Here is a 23,137-nt window from a genome sequence, read left to right as displayed (position 1 = left end):
CAGGTGCTATTTGCAAATGTATCTACACATGAAAATATTGACTCTGATCCCGACATGAATGTGACGTGCATGCAAACATTTTTGCATTCAGTACTGTACTCCACAATCACGATTTTAACGACTCGCAAAATTGTCGGGAAGTCCTGATCTGCGAAATATTAGACTCCCTAAATATATGGCGTACACAGTAGTTAGTGACTCTCCAACTGCCTACCTGACTTTCATAAAGTGCTTCAAAGAAGGAAACATAATATGCTTCATCCAAACACTTTGTATGCGACATGATATTTGATTTTACATTAGGTTTGATATTCGACTTATGTTCTATCGCCAGTCAAGTTTTGCGTAACAGGAACCCAGAGCGTGAACGGGCTTGGGCTAACTGTCCTTGAGAACGGAGATATAGTGGGAGAGGCTGTTGATGTCAGCTGTGGGCAGGAGAATAAAGCGGCGTTCCTGCCGGTTGAAGACAAACATGTCGCCGTTGAGGAGGTTGTAGTAGGTGGCGTGCAGCCGGATCTGCCCCGTCTCCAGGCGGCTGCGGATGAAGTCGTAGGATTGCAGGTGCTCCAGCTGCTGCAGGACGTTGATCTGGGCGAGTGACGCAGAAAAATAGAGCACAAATCTTTTTTAGGTTCCTCTGAATTCAAAAGACAACACCCTTCTCTTTCAAAGAGCTCGACAAAAATATATGTGCTCAGTTCATGTTACAGCAAATTCTAAGAAAAACATAAATCAGTGAGCTCCTGGTGGGTATACACAGGATAAACTGACCAACCAACCACATAACTTCATGCCATGTTTTTGGACAGACTCCATTGAATGTTGAAGGTACTGTGTAAAAGGGCATTTTTTCACAAATGTTCAAATGGTTGGGGTGACCTCTGAATCTGTATAGGAGGGATCAAAGGGGGCAGTACCATCACAACCTGTGAGTGTCTGCCTACTTTTGGTACACTGCCACACAAAATATGAAGCAAGAACCATTCATTAATATCCTGGTAGCTTCCACAGTACACATGGGCAGAGCTCTCTAAATTCACCTTTTAGCCTATTGGGATGAAGTCAGAACACTACAACAGCTTCTCCTCTTCCCCCACCGCCCCCACCCCCCAAAAAAACCAACAAAACAGTCCGCCACTTGATTCTGTCATAAGACGTTCTTACTGCAATAAGAATGAACACCCCCCCCCCCCCCCCCCGAAATAATAGCTTTTGGGCCTCTATAGCAGGCATAAAGAAAGAGCTTCAATTTGATCAACATCTTATTACATATACCAGTACTATAAAATGCTCATGAATAAATCATTTGTGTTTGGAAACTTCAGTACTCTCCATGAATAAAACATTAATGATATTAACCCTTTAATGGTAATTTACAATACCATTAACATCACAGCCATGACATACTTTCCACGATAGTGCATCACATACCTGAGCTAATCTGTCTGTGTTGCTGACTTTTCCATCATTTTCGATGACGGCGGATATCGTGGCACCTTTCTTCCCACCCCCTTCAAACTCTATCGCCTCTTCGGGGTGCTCCATGTGTCTGTGGTACTTGTCAAGGGACGTGGAGCCGTGTGTGTGCAGCCAGTTATTCACCAGGTCCAGGGAGTGTTGGGAGCCAGAGCCGGGGCTACCGGTGGGCTTGGCCACATGGAGGTGTTTGAGAGCTTCAGCTGCCTGCAAATTTGGGTTTAAAGTGAAAATCCACTCAATTTCAGAATACTTGGTAGTGAATATCTTATTTACTAGCGAAGCCATACCTACCCATCAACTTTTCCTTCACTGAGGATAGCTTAGTTTTTGGCTTTACCTTTGCGAATCTGTCTGATTTTCTGACATCTTTTGTGAGTTGAGAAGTAATGGCTGCATTGATCATAAATTTGAAGCAACATGTTCAGATTCATGAGTTTATTTTTTACCAGTGCTCACATCATCCAGGAATTCCGTAAAGGGGAGGCGTCTTTACATAATTATAGGGGGCGCATACGCCCCCATTTTTTTTATTTCTTTTGTTTTAACAAAAAATAAAGAGGGGGCACACGTCCGGTTCACCCCCTCTGGATCCACCACTGCACGTAAAGATCATTCGGTAACAAAAGAGGGAAGAGGCAGTGAGAGCGTCACCTATATAGGCTCCTGGCAAGGTTTCCTGACTTGTAATACAGGGGCTTAAAGGAAAAATATGTGATATTCATTGGTGGCTATTTGCATTGAGGGTATCAAATAGCAATTGCAAAACTAGGATGGGTAAGTATGGCAAAGTGCCGTAAATCATCACATCAAGTCTTAGAAGGCTGTAATAAACAAAATAGTGATTACTGATCAGTCATTATATGCAATGCATGTGAGATAACAATTTCTTTAGTTTTCAGTCACATTAAAGGGATGGTACAGTTTTGGTTAAAGATAATAAAAAGTTTTGGTATACCTCAAAAGTTTCCCTGAATTTCCTTGTCTTAGTTTGTGTTTCAGGTTAAAGTACCTTTCATATAACTAACACTGTGAGACTTACTCGCCCCAAAGTGCTCTCATGTCTTAGTAATCATGCAATTAACTGCGACCAGCAGCCCAATACGCATAGTGTAATGGGGCTTCGCATTGTAGCATTCAGGATCATGACAGATTTAGTATTGCGGGTAAATATCAACTTAAAGTCCAAAAATTTCTTAAATTTGAAGACTGACCAAATAAGTTGAAGTATTGAAAACAGGCTTCGGGCAACGTTTGGTTCTGCCAATAGTCCCTTTTTGTTCGAATTGATGACTGAATGTGACTCGGTCGAGAGGACCTTGGGAGAGCTACATACACTGAATACTACAGCCAGTGCATGCGAACACATCACATGTGCACAAATTTCAAATCCATGAACGGATAAGATGTTTGTGTGCGCATGCGCTGGCCGTAGTATTCAGTGTTTGTAGCTCTCCCAAGGTCCTCTCGACCGAGTCACATTCAGTCATCAATTCGAACAGAAAGGGACTATTGGCAGAACCAAACGTTGTCCGAAGCCTGTTTTCAATACTTCAACTTAATTGGTAAGTCTTCAAACTGAAGACATTTTTGGATTTTAAGTTGACATTCACCCGCGATACTAAATCTGTCATGATCCTGATTGCTACAATGCGAAGCTCCATTACGCTATGCGTATGGGGCTGCTGGTCGCAGTTAGCTATGCGTATGGGGCTGCACGCTGTTGGTCGCAGTCAGTGGTTTCGTACAATACTACCTCGCCGCCGTACGGCGGTGGCTCTGGTACGAAACCATTATTGCATGATTACTAAGACATGAGAGCACTTTGGGGCGAGTAAGTCTCACAGACAACGTACTTTAACCTGAAACACAAACTAAGACAAGGAAATTCAGGGAAACTTTTGAGGTACCAAAACTTTTTGTTATCTTTAAGATGGGATTTCAGTTTTCCAACATTTTTTTGGATACAAAATTCCTCTTAGAATTGTATGTTTTTTAACTTTTCATAAAGTGGTTTAGAAGTATCTCAAAAATCTGAAAAGCTGAATTCTCACTTCAGCCGATATTATATCATCCCTTTAAGACAGACACCAAACCACTGATTTTATGGAAGGGAAGCAGAGTACACAATGTATGACATGTGTGTTCATGTGTGCAATGTTAGGAACGAAGAAAAGAGCTACCCTGTAAACCTCACACAATCAAACTGTTGATAACATTTTGGTTGTGGGGATGACCCCCAGGTCCGCACGCGAGAACAAATACATTGTAATGACACAGGCAAACATACACACACTAAAGAGAAACATTTCATCATGTGCGCATTTGGGGGAGACCACTCCACCATGCCATGCACCCTGTTCTATACAATGAATAAAGAAGATGTTATATGTGTGGATTGTTGTTGTAACTCTCTCACACATGGGACCTTCATTTTAAGTCCTATCCTGGGAATAGGGTATTATGTTTCTTACTTAAGGTGAATACTCAGCAAAACTCAATGGGCTACGAACCCGAGTCATATGATTGCACAGCAGATACACTACCAACTAAGCTACCTCACTGCCTCACCAAGCAGATATCGTTAAAACCATCTTGCCATTGCAGGTACACACAAAGGGCTGTCTGATCTTGTGGATTAGCAAAAGTAGAAGAGATTCAAACCAACGAACCAACCAGTTAGACTGCAGACATTCTTGGACCCATTTTTTGATCATGTGACCTCACCTTGCAATCCGCATGGCCGCACACAATAATCTCAGGAACGGCCATCTTCTGTACAGCTAGCTGTAGCCCTGCCATCTCGCCACTGGGACAGGACTTGCCCCCCTCCGGTGTCGGGCTGCAAGTGCAGGAATGGGGCACAAAGTTTCCCGGGTTACGGACGATGAAGAGCTCTCCAACCTCGGCCTTAAAGAGACGGGAGGGCAGCAGACGCCCGTCCATGCATGTGACCAGTACTGCCAGAGGCTACAACAGTGTCAGGATGATGGGGGAAAAAACAAAACAAAACAAATCATTGACTCTTGTGTAAGAGCTTCACAAAGATTTGATTGCGCGCATTTAATGTTCTTGTGCCTGAGCTGCGGTATGCTTCAAAAGTGGCACAGTTCTCTCTAAAATCATAATGTACAGCTGATGTACCATCCAAAGTCTGGACTAAACAAGGTGCAGAATTGCAATTTTCTACAGTCTGCTTTGCCAGTAAAACAGTAAACCATTCCTTATGAGAACCTAATATTCCCGTGGTGTCACCTCATATGTGGGAACCAGGTATACCATATTCTAAAACTGTAGACAAAAGTATCTGCATTTATGCCCTAAATTCATATTCATTGTGAATAAATAATGACCAGAAAAATGATTATGACTGAAATATTAGAATTTCTTTTATCAATATCAATTGTTTTTCTGTATGATTTGCTCTGGGTTGTTTTTTTTTAAATCACTAATTGTCCTATTTTTCTTCATCAAAACTGTGTGTATCTTTGTTTTCAAACGTAGTAATGCCATTGTTTTGCCATAAAACTTGTATGAAGACAAGACATAATAATCACGGCTGAACTCAATGGATTTTGACTTTCACAGACCCCGTCTGGGTGCCCTTATAGTGTGTAACGGAAGAGTTTGCGTGCCAATCAACCCACGCTCTATCAAAAAGAATCATATCTTGTTTGGGGGCATAGAAGGCTCTCATCGGATTGCAGGAGGAACAGGTTAAATATATTTCCTGTTTAAAACTGAAGTTCTGTTTACAAGGTCAAATAATGTCTGTGTGTATCTATCCATACATACATGCATGGAAATCAAATCACTAGAATGACTTGGAAAACTGCCTACCCTTCTTTCAACCAATCATCCAGTTCACTGTACTCTAATGCCTATGCCAAATGACAGAGGAACATGTGTTGTCCCAATAATGATAAATCCCCCAGTCGGAGTAACCCTTGCTACACTAGAGCATACACAGACACATACACACCCACACACAGACAGAAAACATATCCCTTGGAACATATCACTACCTATAGACCTGCTCAGTCTGGGTGCTGTTTTTGTCTTATTGTCTATGTCAGCCATAACTGGGTGGCTCCAGTATGCCCAACAACAGTTGATTTATGTATTGACATAGCAATGTACCTGACTTTGTGCATAAACCACTGAATAATCTTTTCTTGTTATTTTGGAATCCCCTTTAGTTGCAGCTGACAGAAGTTATGGTGTTTGAAACCAAAAAGGCTTATACTGATGACTGCACGACAAGGGGTCAATATCTTAGAGTATATGTAGACTGATCTCGCGATATAAGTTCACACATGTATTCACATACATGTACATTGTATAATTGCAGTTAGTACTTTAAATATCTCACTAGAAGTATACCACATCCTAGATACCTCTTTCCTGTCCTAGTATGCAATCTTGTTGCTGTTTTTACTGCACCTGTGCAGCATATGTGCAGGAGTGATCAGGGTCGATCTACCTTGATTGGCAGTGGTCCAGCTTCCTACAGATTTTGTACATGATATGTTTCTTACATGTCAAAAATTGTCGTGTAGGAAGCCAGACCAATGCCGATCAAAGTAGATTGACCCAGATCGCCCCCAACTGCTCCCGATCAGCCTTGCTGAGCGAGCCCGACCAGGCCTGAATATGTTGGTCGAGCTTGATTGGGTTGATCTGATCAGCAGTGGGAGCCCACCTTATAATGGATGCTTGCTTTTCAGAAATTCAAGAAGTAACAGAAGTATCATTTATACTTCCTTTTCAGAAATTCAAGAAGTAACAGAAGTATCATTTATACTTCTGAGCGAAATGCCAAGTTGATCAAACTGATTATTTTTTTCATTATTTCTCCGTGTTCTTTTGACCAAATAATGTGCAATCTTGAATTTATATATTCACAACAATTCATAGATCTTACATCCATGTAAAAGTTCTACAAGCATTCAGAATTTCTTCGTCCTCTGAAAAACTTTACCTACTGATGGTATTTCAAAAATATTTTCATTTCTCTCCATTTATGATGACTTACCAACATTTATACCAAATAATTTTGAGCAGAATTCATTATAGCTCAGTGAATGAAACCTCGATTCTCAATCATAGGGACCCCGGTTGAAGTCCAAAGCATCAGTTGTAACCTCAGTCGAGGCAATTTGTAATAACTGTCTCATCCATCAGATGGGATTAAATGTTGTCGGTCCAATAGTATTTTTTGCATTTACAGCGCATACCGGTATAGTCCGGGAGCCAGCGGGGGTCAGCCTAGCTGAAAAGGTTACCAATTTTTATGTATATAGCAATTTAGTATATATGCCCCTAAGTATGGAAATGCACGTCTGGCTGGTCATCGGTGGTGGGTGTGGCCAGGAGGGCCAAAAAAAGGACCCCTGAAAATTAGGCTAGCCTAGCTGGAAAAGTAACCCCATGAAAACCACTGGAACTTGTTCGTTACACTTACAGGATAAATGAATGACCATTGCCAGACGTTTTAAGTGGTGGGGGGTAGCCACCAGACGCTCTTAAAGGCCCAACTCCAGCTAGGCTAGCCTAGCTGAAAAAGTAACCTCATGAAAACCACTGGAACTTGTTCGTTACACTTACAGGATAAATGAATGACCATTGCCAGACGTTTTAAGTGGTGGGGGGTAGCCGCCAGACGCCCTTAAAGACCCAAATTTTTCCAGCTAGGCTAGCCTAGCTGAAAAAGTAACCTAATGAAACCCACTGCAACTTGTTCGTTACACTTACAGGATAAATGAATGACCATTGCCAGACGTTTTAAGTGGTGGGGGGTAGCCGCCAGACGCCCTTAAAGACCCAAATTTTTCCAGCTAGGCTAGCCTAGCTGAAAAAGTAACCTCATGAAACCCACTGGAACTTGTTCGTTACACTTACAGGATAAATGCATGACCATTGCCAGAAGTTTTAAGTGGTGGGGGGTAGCCGCCAGACGCCCTTAAAGACCAAACTTTTTCCAGCTTTATAGGCTAGCCTATAGCTGAAAATATAACCTAATGAAACCCACTGGAACGTGTTATTTACACTTACAGGATATATGCATGGCCGTTGCCAGACGTTTTAAGAAGTGGGGGGGGGGGGTGTAGCCGCCAGATGCCCTCAAAGACCCAATTTTACCAGCTAGACTATAACCCTGGCTGGAAAAGTAACCTCCTGAAACCCACTGGAGCTTGTTCTATGTTTGTATCTCACCTGATAAACACTGTCGACATAGTATTCTGGTGTTCTTTCAATAACTTTCCACACTTTTGAGCTATATGATCACCAAATTCACTCCTCAGATCATCTAATGATTGCTGTCAAGTGTTAATATTAGTGAAGTCCGACTACGTCAACAGTCAAAAAGTCAATGAACTAGGCCTATGCCATTTGAAAATCTCTGTAATCACAAAGTCGATATGTGGACGAGACATCACTTCGCTTTTGCCTTGTTAAATGGTGAATATTAAATTAATTTGTAAGTTTCCGTTTCTAATTCATACAGCACCAGCATACATGTCTGAGAATAGCGGTAAAGAAGATTAGAGTCTTTGGCAACAAGTGCAAAATTAAATTCTGTGCCTTATTTGCTAAACAAACGTGGTAGGAGGACAACGACCTGTTAGGCAATATGGCGGACCAATAGCTCTATATTATTAGTGTTATAGAATAAATGACAATGATGTAGTTCTGAAGCATACTTTTCATTAGATGCTTTTGCAATGACTCAATGTATACTTTTAATCGAACTAAGTATATATCCTGACTTGCTCATGAATTACGGCAGAACGATTCCGTGAGGAAAGTTTTCTGCCATGTCATTACGGAAGAAGTGAACGTGTCAATATTTTGCTATTTGTTCCATAATTATTTCTGAAGTGGTTAAATGTATTTTCCTAAAACATTTTTTTTTTCTTTTATATAATACCTACGTTGCATCCAAATGCCTATTCGTTGAAAAAATGCGGGCCATGTATTCAAAGGTCAAAGATCATAGGTTAATGGAAGTAGGGCATACATTGTACAACATTTCACTAAGTTGTTGTTGGTTTTTTTTTTGGGGGGGGATGATTCAAAGTGTCCTAAAACCTTGTATTTTAATACATGTATTTAGTTTTGTAGTCACGACTCTTGCTATGAATGATGCCAAACTCTTCCCGCTCATACAAATGCAGCCGTTTCGTTTCAGGGAAATAATTATGATAATGATTGGTAATGCTGAAGTGGTTCATAACATTCCGTTGATACTATGTATAGAACAGAAAGTGAATTTGACAATGGTATATGATATCCGCAATTTACTCTTTGACAGGTTCTATCATCCGATTATTAATGTATAAATTGAATATACAGTAGTCCCCTATTCAGTAACTACAGGTTAAGTTAGATAAGCTGCATTCATTTTGCACGCGACCATGGCGTTATAGCCAAAGATGATTGAATTCTGTAAATCTCTGTGTGCCTGCACAGGATTGGAAAACGAAACAACTTTCTGTGTATAGAACAATGAAACAGAAACTGGTGCATGCATTATCTCAGTCACTTTGTTATGCATCATGATGGTTTGCTCATTGCAGTTCCGGAATCTCAGCTCGAGGGACTCGAATTGATCCTAAATCAGTCGGCATGCGTGTATCACCCAAAACAATATCTGAACACAATTATAACTGCAGTCCTCCATAGTCTGTATTGGTTGTCGATAAGGGCTGGTATCAAGTTTGATTTTCATATTATTTACAGTACCGAAGTTGTATTTAATTGTTTTCATCGAAATGCCCGTATACGGTATGCGTATCTCAGTTAACTCTTTAAACCATAGTTGTAATCTACGTGCCAAGAATCTCATGTTTTCAATAAGCGTGAACTCCAAGACATGTCGTGATAAGGACTTTAAGACAATTGGCATCGTTATTATAAAACGAATTCCCCTTTTACAAGACACGTTTTAGATTTTAGATAGAAATATGGATTCGTTTGAATGCATACAAACAGCTTCTTAAATCCTCTTACATTTTGTTTTTAAGATATGGTGTATACTTTAGTAGTGTAAGAAGCATGCTCTTGTTTTAGAGGCTTTGAGTACTGGTAAGAAGCATATGTTATTTTTATAGATTATGTGAATAAGTACGCAATCAAGAACGTTTTGAATAAAACGTATCCAGACAACTGCATATCATATTTTCACCTCTTCCTTAAACATGCAGATGTATACTCTTGCCGAGAAGGTTAACTGTTTGATAGATATAGTGCTCACCTTATTGAAAAGGTAATTGGGTAAATTTTTGGTTTCAGTATATTATTCAAACACAACTAAGTTAACTTTTACATTAACATTTTCACAACTCACAAATTCTGCACGCACACACATTTCATGATTCACAAGATCCAAGTTACACTAATCCTATTTACTTTGCAGAGTGCAACAACAACATAAGTTATATGCTGAGCAAATAGGCTTACATCAGTTCGCACTATTCAAGGTTCAGAGTAGTCAAGGAACTAAATCGTACCCGATTTTGTGATGCTAAGTTGCACCTTGAGATGATGGGCAATATTGCCCCTGTAAAGGAGCAGGCAGTGACACTGACTTGCTCCTTTGAAGGAGCAATTTTGCAGCAGTCATTGAGCAAATAAGCACCACATAGGTGCAACATCATACCAATAAGGCACAAGGTTGCACCCTCAAGAGAGGGTACATTCTTGCATCCTTCGGGCATAAAGTTGCACCTAAAGGTACGAGGTTGCGCCTTTTTCAAGGGGGCAAAGTTGCTCCCGAGGGTGTAACTTTCACCCTTTCTTGCGGGTACAAAGTAGCATCCAAAGTTCCAAGATTGCACCCTCAAAACAAGGCACAATCTTGGAACTTTGGGTGTTTCTTTGCACCCTCACGAAAGGATGTAAAGTTGCACCAAGATGTAAAGGCTACACGAGGTGCAAAGGTGCGCCGAAAGGTAAAGGGTGCAAGATAGCACCCTCAAGAAAGGTGCAACTTAGCACCACTTAATGTGGGTGGAAAGATGCACCCTCGCGAAGAGGTGCAATCTAGCACCACTTAGTGTGGGTGGAAAGATGTTCCCAAGGGAACATTTTCGCACCCTCAATAAAGGGTTGAACTTTGCACCCTCTCTGCAGTATTATTTTATACACACGTGAATTCCTTGTTCCTGTGAGCTACGTTTAATATGAGCGTGACCCAGTATTAGACACGTGTCAAGCCTTTGCAGACACAGAATTTTAAATTTAAATGTATATTTATTTCTGTTAAGTTAAGAGGAGCAAATGTGGAGATCATGACCTGTGATACATGTTACGGGAAGTCTATATTTTTATGTCTACTCGGTTTTTTTTCAACTACAAGGAATTACCAATGAGCTAATTGGATAAAGAAGCTGAGCATTCCTTTTTTTCATCAGTTAATGTCAGTGCTGGTGTATTATTCTTGAAAAATTGGCATCTAAATGTCCTCCAAACCAAGTACTTACTGTATAAAATTATATTTCTGTGAGTTACGTTTCTTATGAGCATAACAGATTTGTAGACACGTGTCATAGTGGTTACAAACACTAAGTTTCCTTTGCTTTCATCGTTATCAAGAAGCGATTTTGAACAATTTCAGATGTTCAGTTGTTGTTTTTTTTTCAATTTCGTTACGAGAAGGCAATAATGATTTCATGTAAAATATGTTAAGGAAAGTTGATAGTTTGGTTATTTTATCATTACTCATCTTCGTCTTCTCAACAAGAAGATGATACACATGAGCTCATTTGCTAAAGAAGTTGAAGGATGTTTAATTGCTGGTAGCCACGTAGGGGCTTTTGTCATAACATTTTGCATCTTAATCCCTCGAAACCAAGTACATGCAGTATTAGTTTATAGAAAACATAATATTTTTGTTGTTGCTGTAACTGAGCTTATTCATATGAATTTTAGACATGTTTCTCATATGTTTCTGTCATATGCTTTACTGAAGAACAGCAAATGTTGAGTTTATTGGCAAGAGAGGTTGATCATTACTTTACATTTAAGCTCATTGAAGTGCCGGAGCATAAACTTGTCTTAAAATATTAGCATCCAAAACCCTCCAAACCAAAAACGTGCAATACTAGACACGACAGGAATTCCTTGTTGTTGTGAGTTATGTTTCTTAAAAACACTGATTTTTTCTGCTTTTGCAGTGTACTATGTTCAAAAACACTCTTGAACAATTATCAGATTTCGTTTCTTTCAAGAGAAGAAAACGGTGAGGTAATGTTTAGCATGTTCCTATAAGTTTTATTTCGTTAATAATTTTTCTTTACCCATCTCCTCAACCGTAAGGTGATATGGTACCTAAAAAGTCATAGGCCAAAGGTGTTGAGCTTTACTTCCCCTTTTTAAAGTAAATTTAAGAGCTGGGGCATTATTTTTTTAAAAGTTGGCATTTTAAGCTATGTACACCGAGGACGAGTCTTACTGAATGGATTTCTTGTTGCAGTAGAATTGTATTTTTTGCTTGATGGAGTATTAGACAATTGTATAAAGTGTTTGCAAAAACTGTTAATGTATTCCCTTTTGCTAATGTCCAAGGAGTTCATTTGCCAAGTTTTGATTGTCTTTTGTTTTAATCATCAGGGGTCTGTTTTATCATGGTCATAGAGGAAAGAAACTTAATTATAAAAAAAGCCTTCATATAAGAAGAGATACTGTAGGACACAATTTCATCAAAAGTTGTGATTTTCAACATTTCCAAAATGCAATTGATGAATATTTCTCCCCAGGGCACAGAAAGAAAGTAGTTTTTGGTCTTGTTTTTTTTTTCACGTCAGTATGTTATAATACCCGCGGGTTTACGCCCATCCCACCAATTTCCATCCGGATACTGTACCCGGCCCTGTTTTTTTTTTTTTGTGTTTTTGTTTTTTTTTTTTTTACACTGCAAAGAAAATGAGAACACTGATGTTTGAGAAAAATCCCGACATGTTTGATTGGGCAATTCTTTTTTGATGTCTATTATTCTTTCCAAATAAGTTTTTTGGTTATCACTGAGGACAAATACAGATACCCTATTTCTTCTACCAAAACCACAGCACTGTATATTTTCATATTTCTACAGTATTTTGTCTCAACACTTGCCCTATTAATATTTCAAAGCATGCTTCCATGTGCGCTCAAGAAACTCTCCCATTAAAGGAGACCTCCGGGTGACTCTCAGATGTTTACATTTGTACAACTATGAATTAGTTATACTGACGACAGAGTTTCAGAATTTGTGATAATTGGGATGAGGAATAAGAATATTTTCAAAAAATAGAGCAAATTGCAATGAACAAGGATGATGACATGGGAGAGTCACCATAAGAATGCATGAGTTGGGGCTCAAGGAAGCAGAACAAAAGAATAAGGCATGCATAGATTATAGACAGGTGAACTCGCAAGCTAGCGGTATTGTTATGGAATTACACTGCTATCATTTCTGAAATATGTGAACCTTATAGCTGGTAAAATTGTGTCTTTGAGAGCGTCTAGGGGCTACGCCCCACCACTTAAAGCGTCTGGCAACGGTCATGCATTTATTCTGTAAGTGTAAGAACAAGTTCCAGTGGGTTTCATGGGGTTACTTTCCTAATTTTCAGCTAGGCTAGCCTAGCTGGTAAGAGTTTGGTCTTTGGGGCGTCTGGCGGCTATTGTCTGGCAACGATCATTCAATTATCCTTTGAGTGTATCACAAGAACAAGTTCCAGTGGGTTTCAGGAGGTTGTTTTTCCAGCTATATATAGGCTATAGCTTAGTCTAGCTGGAAAAATTGGGTCTTTAAGGGCGTCTGGCGGCTTCCCCCCCCCCCCCCCCCCCCACAACCACCATTTAAAACGTCTGGCAACGGTCATGCATATCCTGTAAGTATAAAGAACAAGTTCCAGTGGGTTTCACAAGGTTACTTGTTCAGCAAGGCAAGCCTAGCTGGAAAAAGTTTGGTCTTTAAGGGCGTCTGGCGGCTACCCCCCACCACTTAAAACGTCTGGCAATGGTCATTCATTTATCCTGTAAGTGTAACAAATAAGTTCCAGTGGGTTATATTAGGTTACTTTTTCAGCTAGGCTAGCCTAGCTGGAAAAATCTGGGTCTTTAAGGGCGTCTGGCGGCTACCCCCCACCACTTAAAACGTCTGGCACTGGTCATTCATTTATCCTGTAAGTGTAACGAACAAGTTCCAGTGGGTTTCATGAGGTTACTTTTTCAGCTAGGCTAGCCTAGCTGGAAAAATTTGGGTCTTTAAGGGCGTCTGGCGGCTACCCCCCACCACTTAAAACGTCTGGCAATGGTCATTCATTTATCCTGTAAGTGTAACGAACAAGTTCCAGTGGTTTTCATGAGGTTACTTTTTCAGCTAGGCTAGCCTAGCTGGAGTTGGGCCTTTAAGAGCGTCTGGCGGCTACCCCCCACCACTTAAAACGTCTGGCAATGGTCATTCATTTATCCTGTAAGTGTAACGAACAAGTTGCAGTGGTTTTCATGGGGTTACTTTTCCAGCTAGGCTAGCCTAATTTTGGGGGGTCCTTTTTGTGGCCCTCCTGGCCACACCCACCACCGATGACCAGCCAGACGTGCATTTCCATACTCAGGGGCATATGTACTAAATTGCTATACACATAAAAATTGGTAACCTTTTCAGCTAGGCTGACCCCCGCTGGCTCCCGGACTAGTACTTCCTTAGTAGCCAAGTGAACTAAATCCAGACATATAAAGACACACACAGCTCATACAACATGAACTTTCAGTACTGCTAGAGCTACTTGTACATCCTCAGAAAATGAAACCGCCTTGCATGTCAGTAGCATGTGAATCTCACAGTTACTGAAGTCAAGCATATCATTGAAAGAAATACATGGAGTGTAACAGTGGCATCACAAGGACAAGTCACTATTACCTCTCGGCTTCATGGCCAGGCCCAATCTTCCACAATGAGAATTTTTATACTTTTGTGAAATCTGTATTTTGTTTGTGCATCCGCATGACTTATTTGAGTCCTCCTTGTTTTATAGCCTTCATTAAGCGAGCAGAAAAGCCCTTTTGTTGCATTGTACTTATCAAAGCTTTTTATCATCAGATCAAGAAATATGCAACAACACCTGTAATGGTCCTTTGTAAAAGGTGACAAGCCATCGCACAATAGAAACCAGACTTCTCAGATTTTTATGCATTATTTTCATACTTTCTGCACGGCGCTCCTACTATAAACTGGTATACAATGTATTCCACGATTTCTGATTGTTTGACTTACCGGTACATAATGTGCCCTGTTGTAATTAATGGTAATCACCTGTCTGGCACATAGGGGCTGTGAAATCAATGAAATTGTTGGACTACGGGAATGAAACAAAATCCAAACCTCTAATTTAAACCTCTGACTGAAAAATAGGGGCAATTTGGCTCAACAAAGGTAGGAAAGAAAGAGCAGTTTCCAAAGGAGTGCATGGTAAAATTATCAAGAAAAATAGGAAACTCCTATATTGAAAAAAGACCTGGGAATGGTAAAAAATCGGATTCTTTCCCCGAAAATTCAGAATGGTTGAGAGAGCTGAAAATGTTTAGAGATTCATTGTTGTTCACATTACAACGATCTGATTCTGTTGTCATGAAATGCAGATTCATCATCAAATAGTATGATATTTTATAATTTCCATGTGAGTGACATGAATATGAAAAAATCTTGAACTAGAAAAGCTCTTAGAGAGCACAGACTTTCGCCAAGCAGTTCATTTCCACCCATACATGCATGCTGAAAATCACCTGGTATCCCAACCGATGTAGAAATCCTTTGTTTACGTCATCAGCTTCCAGCTACGCAGCGCCTCGCCCGAGCAGAGCACGCGCTTTAGAGCGTGTCGGAGCGTGTGACATGCAAACTTCAAATACGCGCAGCTTGAACTGCCATGTTCATTGACCTTATCTGCCAAAAGATGAAAAATCCATAAAAATTCCAGGATCACTACCAAATTTAATCATCTTAGTATCATTATCAAGGTTTACTGCAAGTTTCGTTCAAATCCGTATCACAACTTTTTGAGGTTTGTTTTTTTGCACACAGACAAACAAACAAACCAATGCCGATGAAGACATAAGTTCCTTCCTTGACGGATGTAAATATCTTTTTGAGACTGTAGAACAGATAATTATATCAATGTTACAATATCTTTACAGTATATCATGATATTCTGTGTGACTCTTGCTTGGACTACTATTCATAATGGGTCTAAAGTTTCCTGAAATGTTGGTAATCATAATCAAAGAAACTTGATCTAAACATGAAAGCCCACAAGAGTATGGAGAGCATAAGCCATAAGCCCCCGGGTTCCATATTATATGATGGTACCTGTAGGCATTGCACAGTAGACTATACTTTCTTTCCCAGTACAAATACCAGTAAGTATCTGCAACTCTTGTCGTATATTGTCTGATAGAAGTTAAAGGGTAAAGAGAAAAACTCAGTTTTTTACTTGGAAGCACAACCTGGGCCCTGTTTCATAAAGCTGTTCGTAAAGCTACAAACGACTTACGAGCCACTGGTGATCAGTTCTGATGTGCTATACTTATTTAACAGAATTTCAATAATTCAGCACAAGAACTGATCACCAGTCGCTCAGAAGTTATTCATAACTTTACGAACAGCTTTATGAAACAGGGCCCAGGGCGTACGTCAGTTGCACAGCCCAAACAGTAAAACAAATAAACACACCAACATGTTCCAAGCATACATTTTTGTCATTTGATATGCTTTGAAATGAAGTGAAATGTTTAGCAATAACAACATTCATAACACAATTTATTTGAATAGGGCCTTTCTCTCTAATTTACATGATTTTTCAAAGTATCTATCTTTGTGAAATGTTATGAAACACTGTTAAAGGATGCACCAAACCTGCAAAGAACAACATGATAATAGACCAGCCAACCAATGTCATTGGCTACTTTACTTGTGACTGTCACCTTTACCTAAAGAGCTAGTCTACACCATGTTCATGTTGCCTCTCAGGAATAAAGTGAAAGGGGTTGAACAGAATGGCGAGGGTTTCAAGTGGACCTACAATAAGAAAGCTACAGAATTTTACAATGTAATGTCTACGGCACAAAAGTTTGGGTTTTTTTTTTTAAGTCCCTGTAATTCAATTTACTTATCGGATCTGTAAACAATTTTTTTTTCTCTCTGATTTGACAGTACTTTTATATTAACCCTTACTGTGTTTTGTTTGCTGACTGGCACAAATGTCTGGTAACTAATTGGTAATGAATACAGACTACCCAATCACCATGATCTCTTTTGTGTCACAATGGCCTTTCTGTTGGACTGAGGCACATTGCAATCACACTCAAGTGGACTTGCTAACTGTACAAAGTTCTAGTACAGGTTTGGATAGAGTACTGAATGCTGTTGAAAAGTCTTGGCAAGTTAAAAACTATGTTGTAAGTGCTAAGTCACTGCAAATAAAAAAGGTCAGAGCTGACTTCCAAAGACAGCATATGATTGCACTTTATGGTCACTGCAAACAATTTTCATTTAAAGAGAAAAGAGTACCGTATTTTGCAAGGAAAGCATCATGTTTTCTCTCATTCCAGCCTCATAAGAAATAAATTCATACATGTAAATCACAAATATTTCCATCACATCAAACAAAACTTTTAGACAAAAGGTAGGCATTTTACCCTGTATGATGTAAATATTCAACAAATCACATTTTCAATGCTTGCAATTATCATGGCCATGAAAATGGGTAGGAAATGGCAAACCATGTGAATACAAGCACATCAGTGCCTCCAAAGGGACAATATTGTGACACGACTAGCCACAGACCTGCTACCCATATAGGAAACAACCTCCCTCCCCCCCCCCCCCAAAAAAAAAAGAAGAAGAAGACATGTTAACCAGTATCATCACTTTATATCTTTACTCTTGTTTTGAATTTTGTGGACCACCTCAAGCGAGAGCTACTCACAGGTTTTGACTGGAAGATGTTTCTCTTCTGACTCAACATCTGCTGACAAACGGGCTGCCTCCCAACTTGGAGGAGTCTTCGGAGAGCAAGTATCCCTCCCTGCTGCATCTTGCAACCTCAGAAACGCAGGTTCGGCGACCGATTGATGTAAGGTTGGAACGAGTGCACACAGTCAACACCCACTAAGCTGAACCCGCTGTGGATCTCTCGAAACCTTTTTCAGCTGATCCAAAATTCTGCATTCCAACATCAAGAAGTTACAACAATAAAAGATAAAGCAACAGACTCTTCAGAAAAGGTAACATGAATTCATAGCCGTCTCCATCTGGTTAATAAGAATGGAACTTCCTCAAAATCTTTCTCAGTACCCGACACTACAGCTGATAGTAGCTCACATTAATATACATGTCATCTAACAGTGACTTTTTGCTTTAAGAATGACTTTTTAAAACAGACCAAAACCAAATCTTACAGGGATGGTATGCACATAGTTTTGGTTGAGATGGGATTTCAGGTTTTAATGTTTTACTAGATAATAAGAAACCCCAAGACCATACAATTCTAGAGGAATTGAAAGTTTATTTCATTAAATTAGTAATGGCTGAGATATCAAAAAATGTAAAACAAAATGGTCCTATTAAAGGTGGGTCCTACCAGCTTTATTAAGATCACTTTGTCTTTGGATGTACATTGTACCTTAGCCATTTCAAGACCAAGTTTCATTTTAAAAATAACCTTTGAATTTCTCTTAGAATTTTGTGCTCCTTTGTATAAAGCTTCATATTTTTGGTTTAATAATCATCTCGCAAAAAGTTAAAACCTAAATTCCCATCTCAACCTAAACTAGGCCTACATCTTCCCTCTAAGCTGAAAAAGTTCAGTCTGATGATGGGCATGAGATACTATAGTCTGAGCCAAGGTGTAAATTTGCACTTACAGCCAGAGATCGAGGCACAAAAACTTAAACTTTGTGCAGACCAAAAGTGAAAAAGACTGCTGCAGAACTAATTTGGTAGAATACAATAAAGGCTAACATTAGAATGGATGTTGTGCATAGAACTTTCCACAGCTCAACTGTTTTACACTTCTAGACGTCAGCGGCAGCATCAGCATCAGTATACGGAGAATGTAGGTAGTCCTGTCGAGACTTTTGGTCGTTCCTTCGGTTTGTAACCTGTACATAATCCTACCTAAAACTTGGTGTATGTGCGTGGTGGGTGAATGGACTTTAGATTCTTTGGGAAAGAGATAGGTGTAAGGAGGACCTGTGATTGATCCACAATAACTAGCAAAATCTTAATTCTTTTAGACATTTGTTTGGTGACCAATAATTTCTGACCTTCCCTGCCTTTGTATTTAGTATAAAGTTTCTCACTTACAGATAAACAAATGCCAGCATAAACATCCTCCTCGCTGGAGGCCACAACTCAGGTACAGATAAAAGTACATCTAACACTAACTGCAACCAGCCCCAACGTACTGCGCCTTGCGGCGCGGTCTCCGGGGCTAATCTAACACCAGCACATCACATCATCATCATGTCACTCTGCACTGAGCAGCTTGTCTGAATCAGTGAATGCTGACCACCACAAGTAGTATGAAGTACATCTTTCACTTCCGCTTGAAGATACTTGCGGATAAAGTGATTGTAAATATGCGAAGAAGAGTAATGTGGAAAATAAAGTACCTCGGATGAGGAAAATAGAAAAAAAAAAAATCTTTCACTTCAGTTTGGATTTTGGAAGTGCTCACGCTAGAAACTTGTTTGTTGATAGCTGTATGTAATAAAACAGGAGGGATCTTTAATCTTACAATAAAGTTACAGTTACGTCTCCGAGTCAACAAACTCACTTTGGAATATTACCCAACCGCCTCCCAGCAAGGTTACAGCTCGTTATTCGAGTTGACGAAGGTTCGTTATTCCGGAGGCTCTTTATTTCTAAGATTCGTTATTCCGAATGTTCATTGTTCCGAATTTCATTTTCGGATTAACCGATCTTCGGAATAACGAACCTTCGGAATAACGCCACAAATTTTCGGATTAATGAACCCCTTTTCATTTTCGGATTAACGAACCTCTAGACGGTCTAGGTAGGCAACCTATAGGGAATTTGCGTGTTTCGGATTAACGACCCTTCGGAACAACGAACCTTCGGAATAGCGAACCTTCGGAATAACGAACAGCACCCCCCAGCAAATAAGAAATCAAGTTTCAGCGACCAGGCGGTCGACAATCTCACCCTGCTTCAGCTCCGGCGAGTATGCTGCCTGCTGCGGCAGATTGCTATAAACCGCTGGCTGAGAACACGGCACACTGTACTGTACTAGAACTTAGAAGATAGTAAGCTTGTATGGTCGGATCTCTGCAGGCGCCAGCATGCAGGGCGGTGATCGGGATGTACGTGATGAACGGTTGTAGTGTAGAGATGGAGCTGATGAGACTGGTAGATTAAAACGTATAACTACACACTTCTGCGCATAATAAAAAGGGGATTTACTGGTATGAAAAGAGAGAGCGTGCTACAATTTTTGTTTTGCTGTGGTCAATCTTTTACCAGTTACAGCGGTGTTGATCAACAATGCAGCTAACAGCGCCCTGACAATCGGTCCATGCACGAATACCAAGCATCGCTAGTTCAGCTGTAGTACCACTCGTCATCGTAGGCCGGCCCGCCGGGCGTCGGGCAGTGTGAGGTTGACTCGTCTCGCTCCGCTCCGCTCCTGTAGCTTGCTGGACTCGTTGGTGGTGTGACAAGTGTGAAACGTGGGGCCCGGTCGCCCATGAATGGTGAGGTGGTGGATTACGAAAAAACGCAAAGCGCCCTCAGTCGATGGACATCAGTAGTTAGGGAGTTCCTTGTGGCAAATTTTCGATCAACCAAGGAGCAAGAAAAAGCCGAAAAAGCAATATTTGAGGACAATGTTAATGGCTACAACAAATTGTGGTATCTTTCATCTCAATTTCCGCACGTGCGATTTCACTGTGTACTTAGTTCATTAAGATAGACCAGGCGGAGAAGAGGTTATGAGCGGGGTATATCTCCCCCCGTCACACACAATTTAATTCAATTTAACTAAATTTTCACACACGAAATAGCTATTTTTTTTTTTTTTTGTTAGATATACGATGTATAACTGAAATTATATGATTATGATCTCAAAGGTGCACACTCTGGTAAAACATGGAGAATTTATTAAATGATAAAGTGAGAAACATAAATATTCAGGACAATGTGAACAGCTAAAGTGCTGTATTTCCGCATATGTATGTCTTCCAGTGTGTTCAAGTTCAGGTTAATTTATTTCATTTCCAACTATAATCACGGATCATACAAAAATGTTCGCGTATACAAAATGAAATCAGCACAACCGACTGTGTGATGTGATTTAAGTATGGAGGTGGACAATCAGCAGGGGAGGGTCTTGGAGGGGTATCCCCCTTACACGCGAGAGTGCTTCAGTGTATGTTATTTCGGTATTTTTAATTTCAATGAACAGATTCACACTTTTGTTGGAATTACTTAAGAAGAAAAAGTCAATAAAAGCGTAAGAAAAGTTAACATGAGGGATAATTCGAATGGCAACATCGCTCTATAGATCTGTCTCGTCTTTCGTTCTGCATGTCTGTTTTTACCGTTGTACAACCGCCAGAGTGGACGTGTGACCCTCGATAATAAGAATTCAGAATCGTAAAGCAATGAGACCAATTACACTCAATGATTCATAGACAGTGATTACCACCAATGTCATATGATCGGGGGAACATTTTTTTTTTTTGGCAAATTTCCGATCAATCAAAGAGTAAGAAAAAGCCGAAAAAAAAATACTTGAGGACGATGTTAATGGCTACCACAAATTGTGGTATCTTTTTAACCTCATTAACAGCACGTGCGCTTTCACTTCAAAGATGGGCAAGGCGGAGAGGATAAAATATGAGACGGGGTATCCCCCCCCCCCATACACACACTGAAGGAGCTTTTGTATTTTAAGATATATACCATGGAATGATTATGGTCTCAAAGATGTACGCTCTGGTGGAATATCAAGATTTGTTTTTAATGATAAAGTGAGAAACATTCATTTTATCCCGTGATTAAATAGAATAAAACAAACAAACAAACAAACAAACAAACAAACAAACAAACAAACAAACATGAATATTCAGGACAACGTGAATACCTAAATTGTGGTATTTCCAGTTTCCACGTGTAGTCTTTCAGTGTATTCTAAGGAATTGGAGGTGAACAATCAGCAGGGGGGGGGGGGGAGTCTTAACGTAATCCCCTTCCACACAAGAGTGCTTTTGTAATTTATTTCAGTATCTTGAATTTCAGTGACCTGATTTACACCCTTAGTGGATTTTTAAGAAAAAAGACAATAAAAAGGTAAGAAAAGTTTACACGAGGGATAATTGAAATGGCAAAATCTTTATATATTTATATACCACGTGGCGGTTATTCATTCTTTCCGCATGTTTGTTTTCACCGTTGTAAAAACTGCCAGAATTATGTGTGACCCTCTCTTATAATAAGAATTCAGAATCGTAAAGCAATGAGGCCATAATCGTATACATTATGCTTAATGATTCATTTCATGACTCCAGTACCTTCACGACTTTTGCTCAAAAGCAGATCATAGGGTCTACTTACTTTAGACTAATATGATAATTTTCGAGTTTTAGCTTATCTGTAATTGGGTTCATAAAGAGTAATCTAGAAAAGAGTGTTTGTTTAAATTAGCATCGAACTCAATTTTTTAGATAGATTTAGATTTTTATTGACACTGTCGACTACCTTTCTGGGATATGAAAGTACGAATATGATATGAACTTGAATTATTTTTTTGGTCTTTTTCTCAAGTGCAAATTATGGCTTCATAGTAATCATAAGGTGAATTTAACATGCAGGGCCCCACTTTTTTTGCAGGCATACTTGTCAGCTGAAGAAACCCGGAAGTGGCATAATAGCAGACGAGGAGATCTCTGCATGGAAACTTAGCTTTTATATAAGGTTAGGAGCAACTACCAGCTATATTCTGAAAGTTGGTAAATACTGAAACACAGTCAAGTAAAATATAATGATATAGCTGCATACTTATGTCTATATAAAGAATGGAACAGCTGTGAAGAAGAGATGTGATATGGGTGAAGAGGGAGGGAGAGAGAGAGCATGATAACAAACATAAAGCTTACCCTTTGGTATGCAGGATGACTATACTCAGGGTGCAACGAAAATTCACATTTTGGAACTATTTTGAAGCACTAAAGCTGTGTTTTTGTTTCATCAACAAATGGCAAATAATGCCTTTAACGCCCTGATCATTCTCAACCGTGAGGCCAATATCAGTGCAAACATGTAAACTTATATATATTGATTCTCCATGATATTCTATGATCTCATGTCCGATTTTCATTGTAAGCTTCTGTCATTCAACCCTTCTGACCTGCTCAACATTATTCATTATAAGATTAAAGGGGATGGCTAGTAACTGATCAGTGGGAATCAGTGGGAATCAGTGGGAATGCTGGGGGATGATTGTTCCAATCCTTGTGCGATTCATTTGTGTACATTATAATATACAAGTATATCTATTGTTGTGTGAAAATTATTTGTTTCAGAATGGTCTCATATTCACGAAATGTGCAAGTTAAGGTAGCATGCCTGTATACAGTGACGGGGCGATCGTTA

The 23,137-nt window shown here is 39.7% G+C and overlaps 1 protein-coding gene across 1 annotated transcript; it reads right to left on the bottom strand.

The window, feature by feature from the left end:
- Nucleotides 1–17,558, bottom strand: LOC140244447 (beta carbonic anhydrase 1-like). The gene is made up of 4 exons (XM_072324087.1): nt 17,451–17,558; nt 4,207–4,449; nt 1,435–1,686; nt 1–591 (listed from the first exon to the last, which is right to left on the bottom strand). The coding sequence occupies exons 1-4, from the start codon at nt 17,556–17,558 to the stop codon at nt 379–381; spliced, it is 816 nt and encodes a 271-aa protein (XP_072180188.1). The 3' UTR covers nt 1–378.
- Nucleotides 17,559–23,137: the final 5,579 nt, after the last annotated feature.

Source organism: Diadema setosum, chromosome 21, assembly GCF_964275005.1.
Source record: "Diadema setosum chromosome 21, eeDiaSeto1, whole genome shotgun sequence".
NCBI lineage: Eukaryota > Metazoa > Echinodermata > Echinoidea > Diadematoida > Diadematidae > Diadema > Diadema setosum.
Note: the sequence above shows the minus strand (reverse complement) of the source record. Positions and strands in the feature narration are given on the sequence as shown.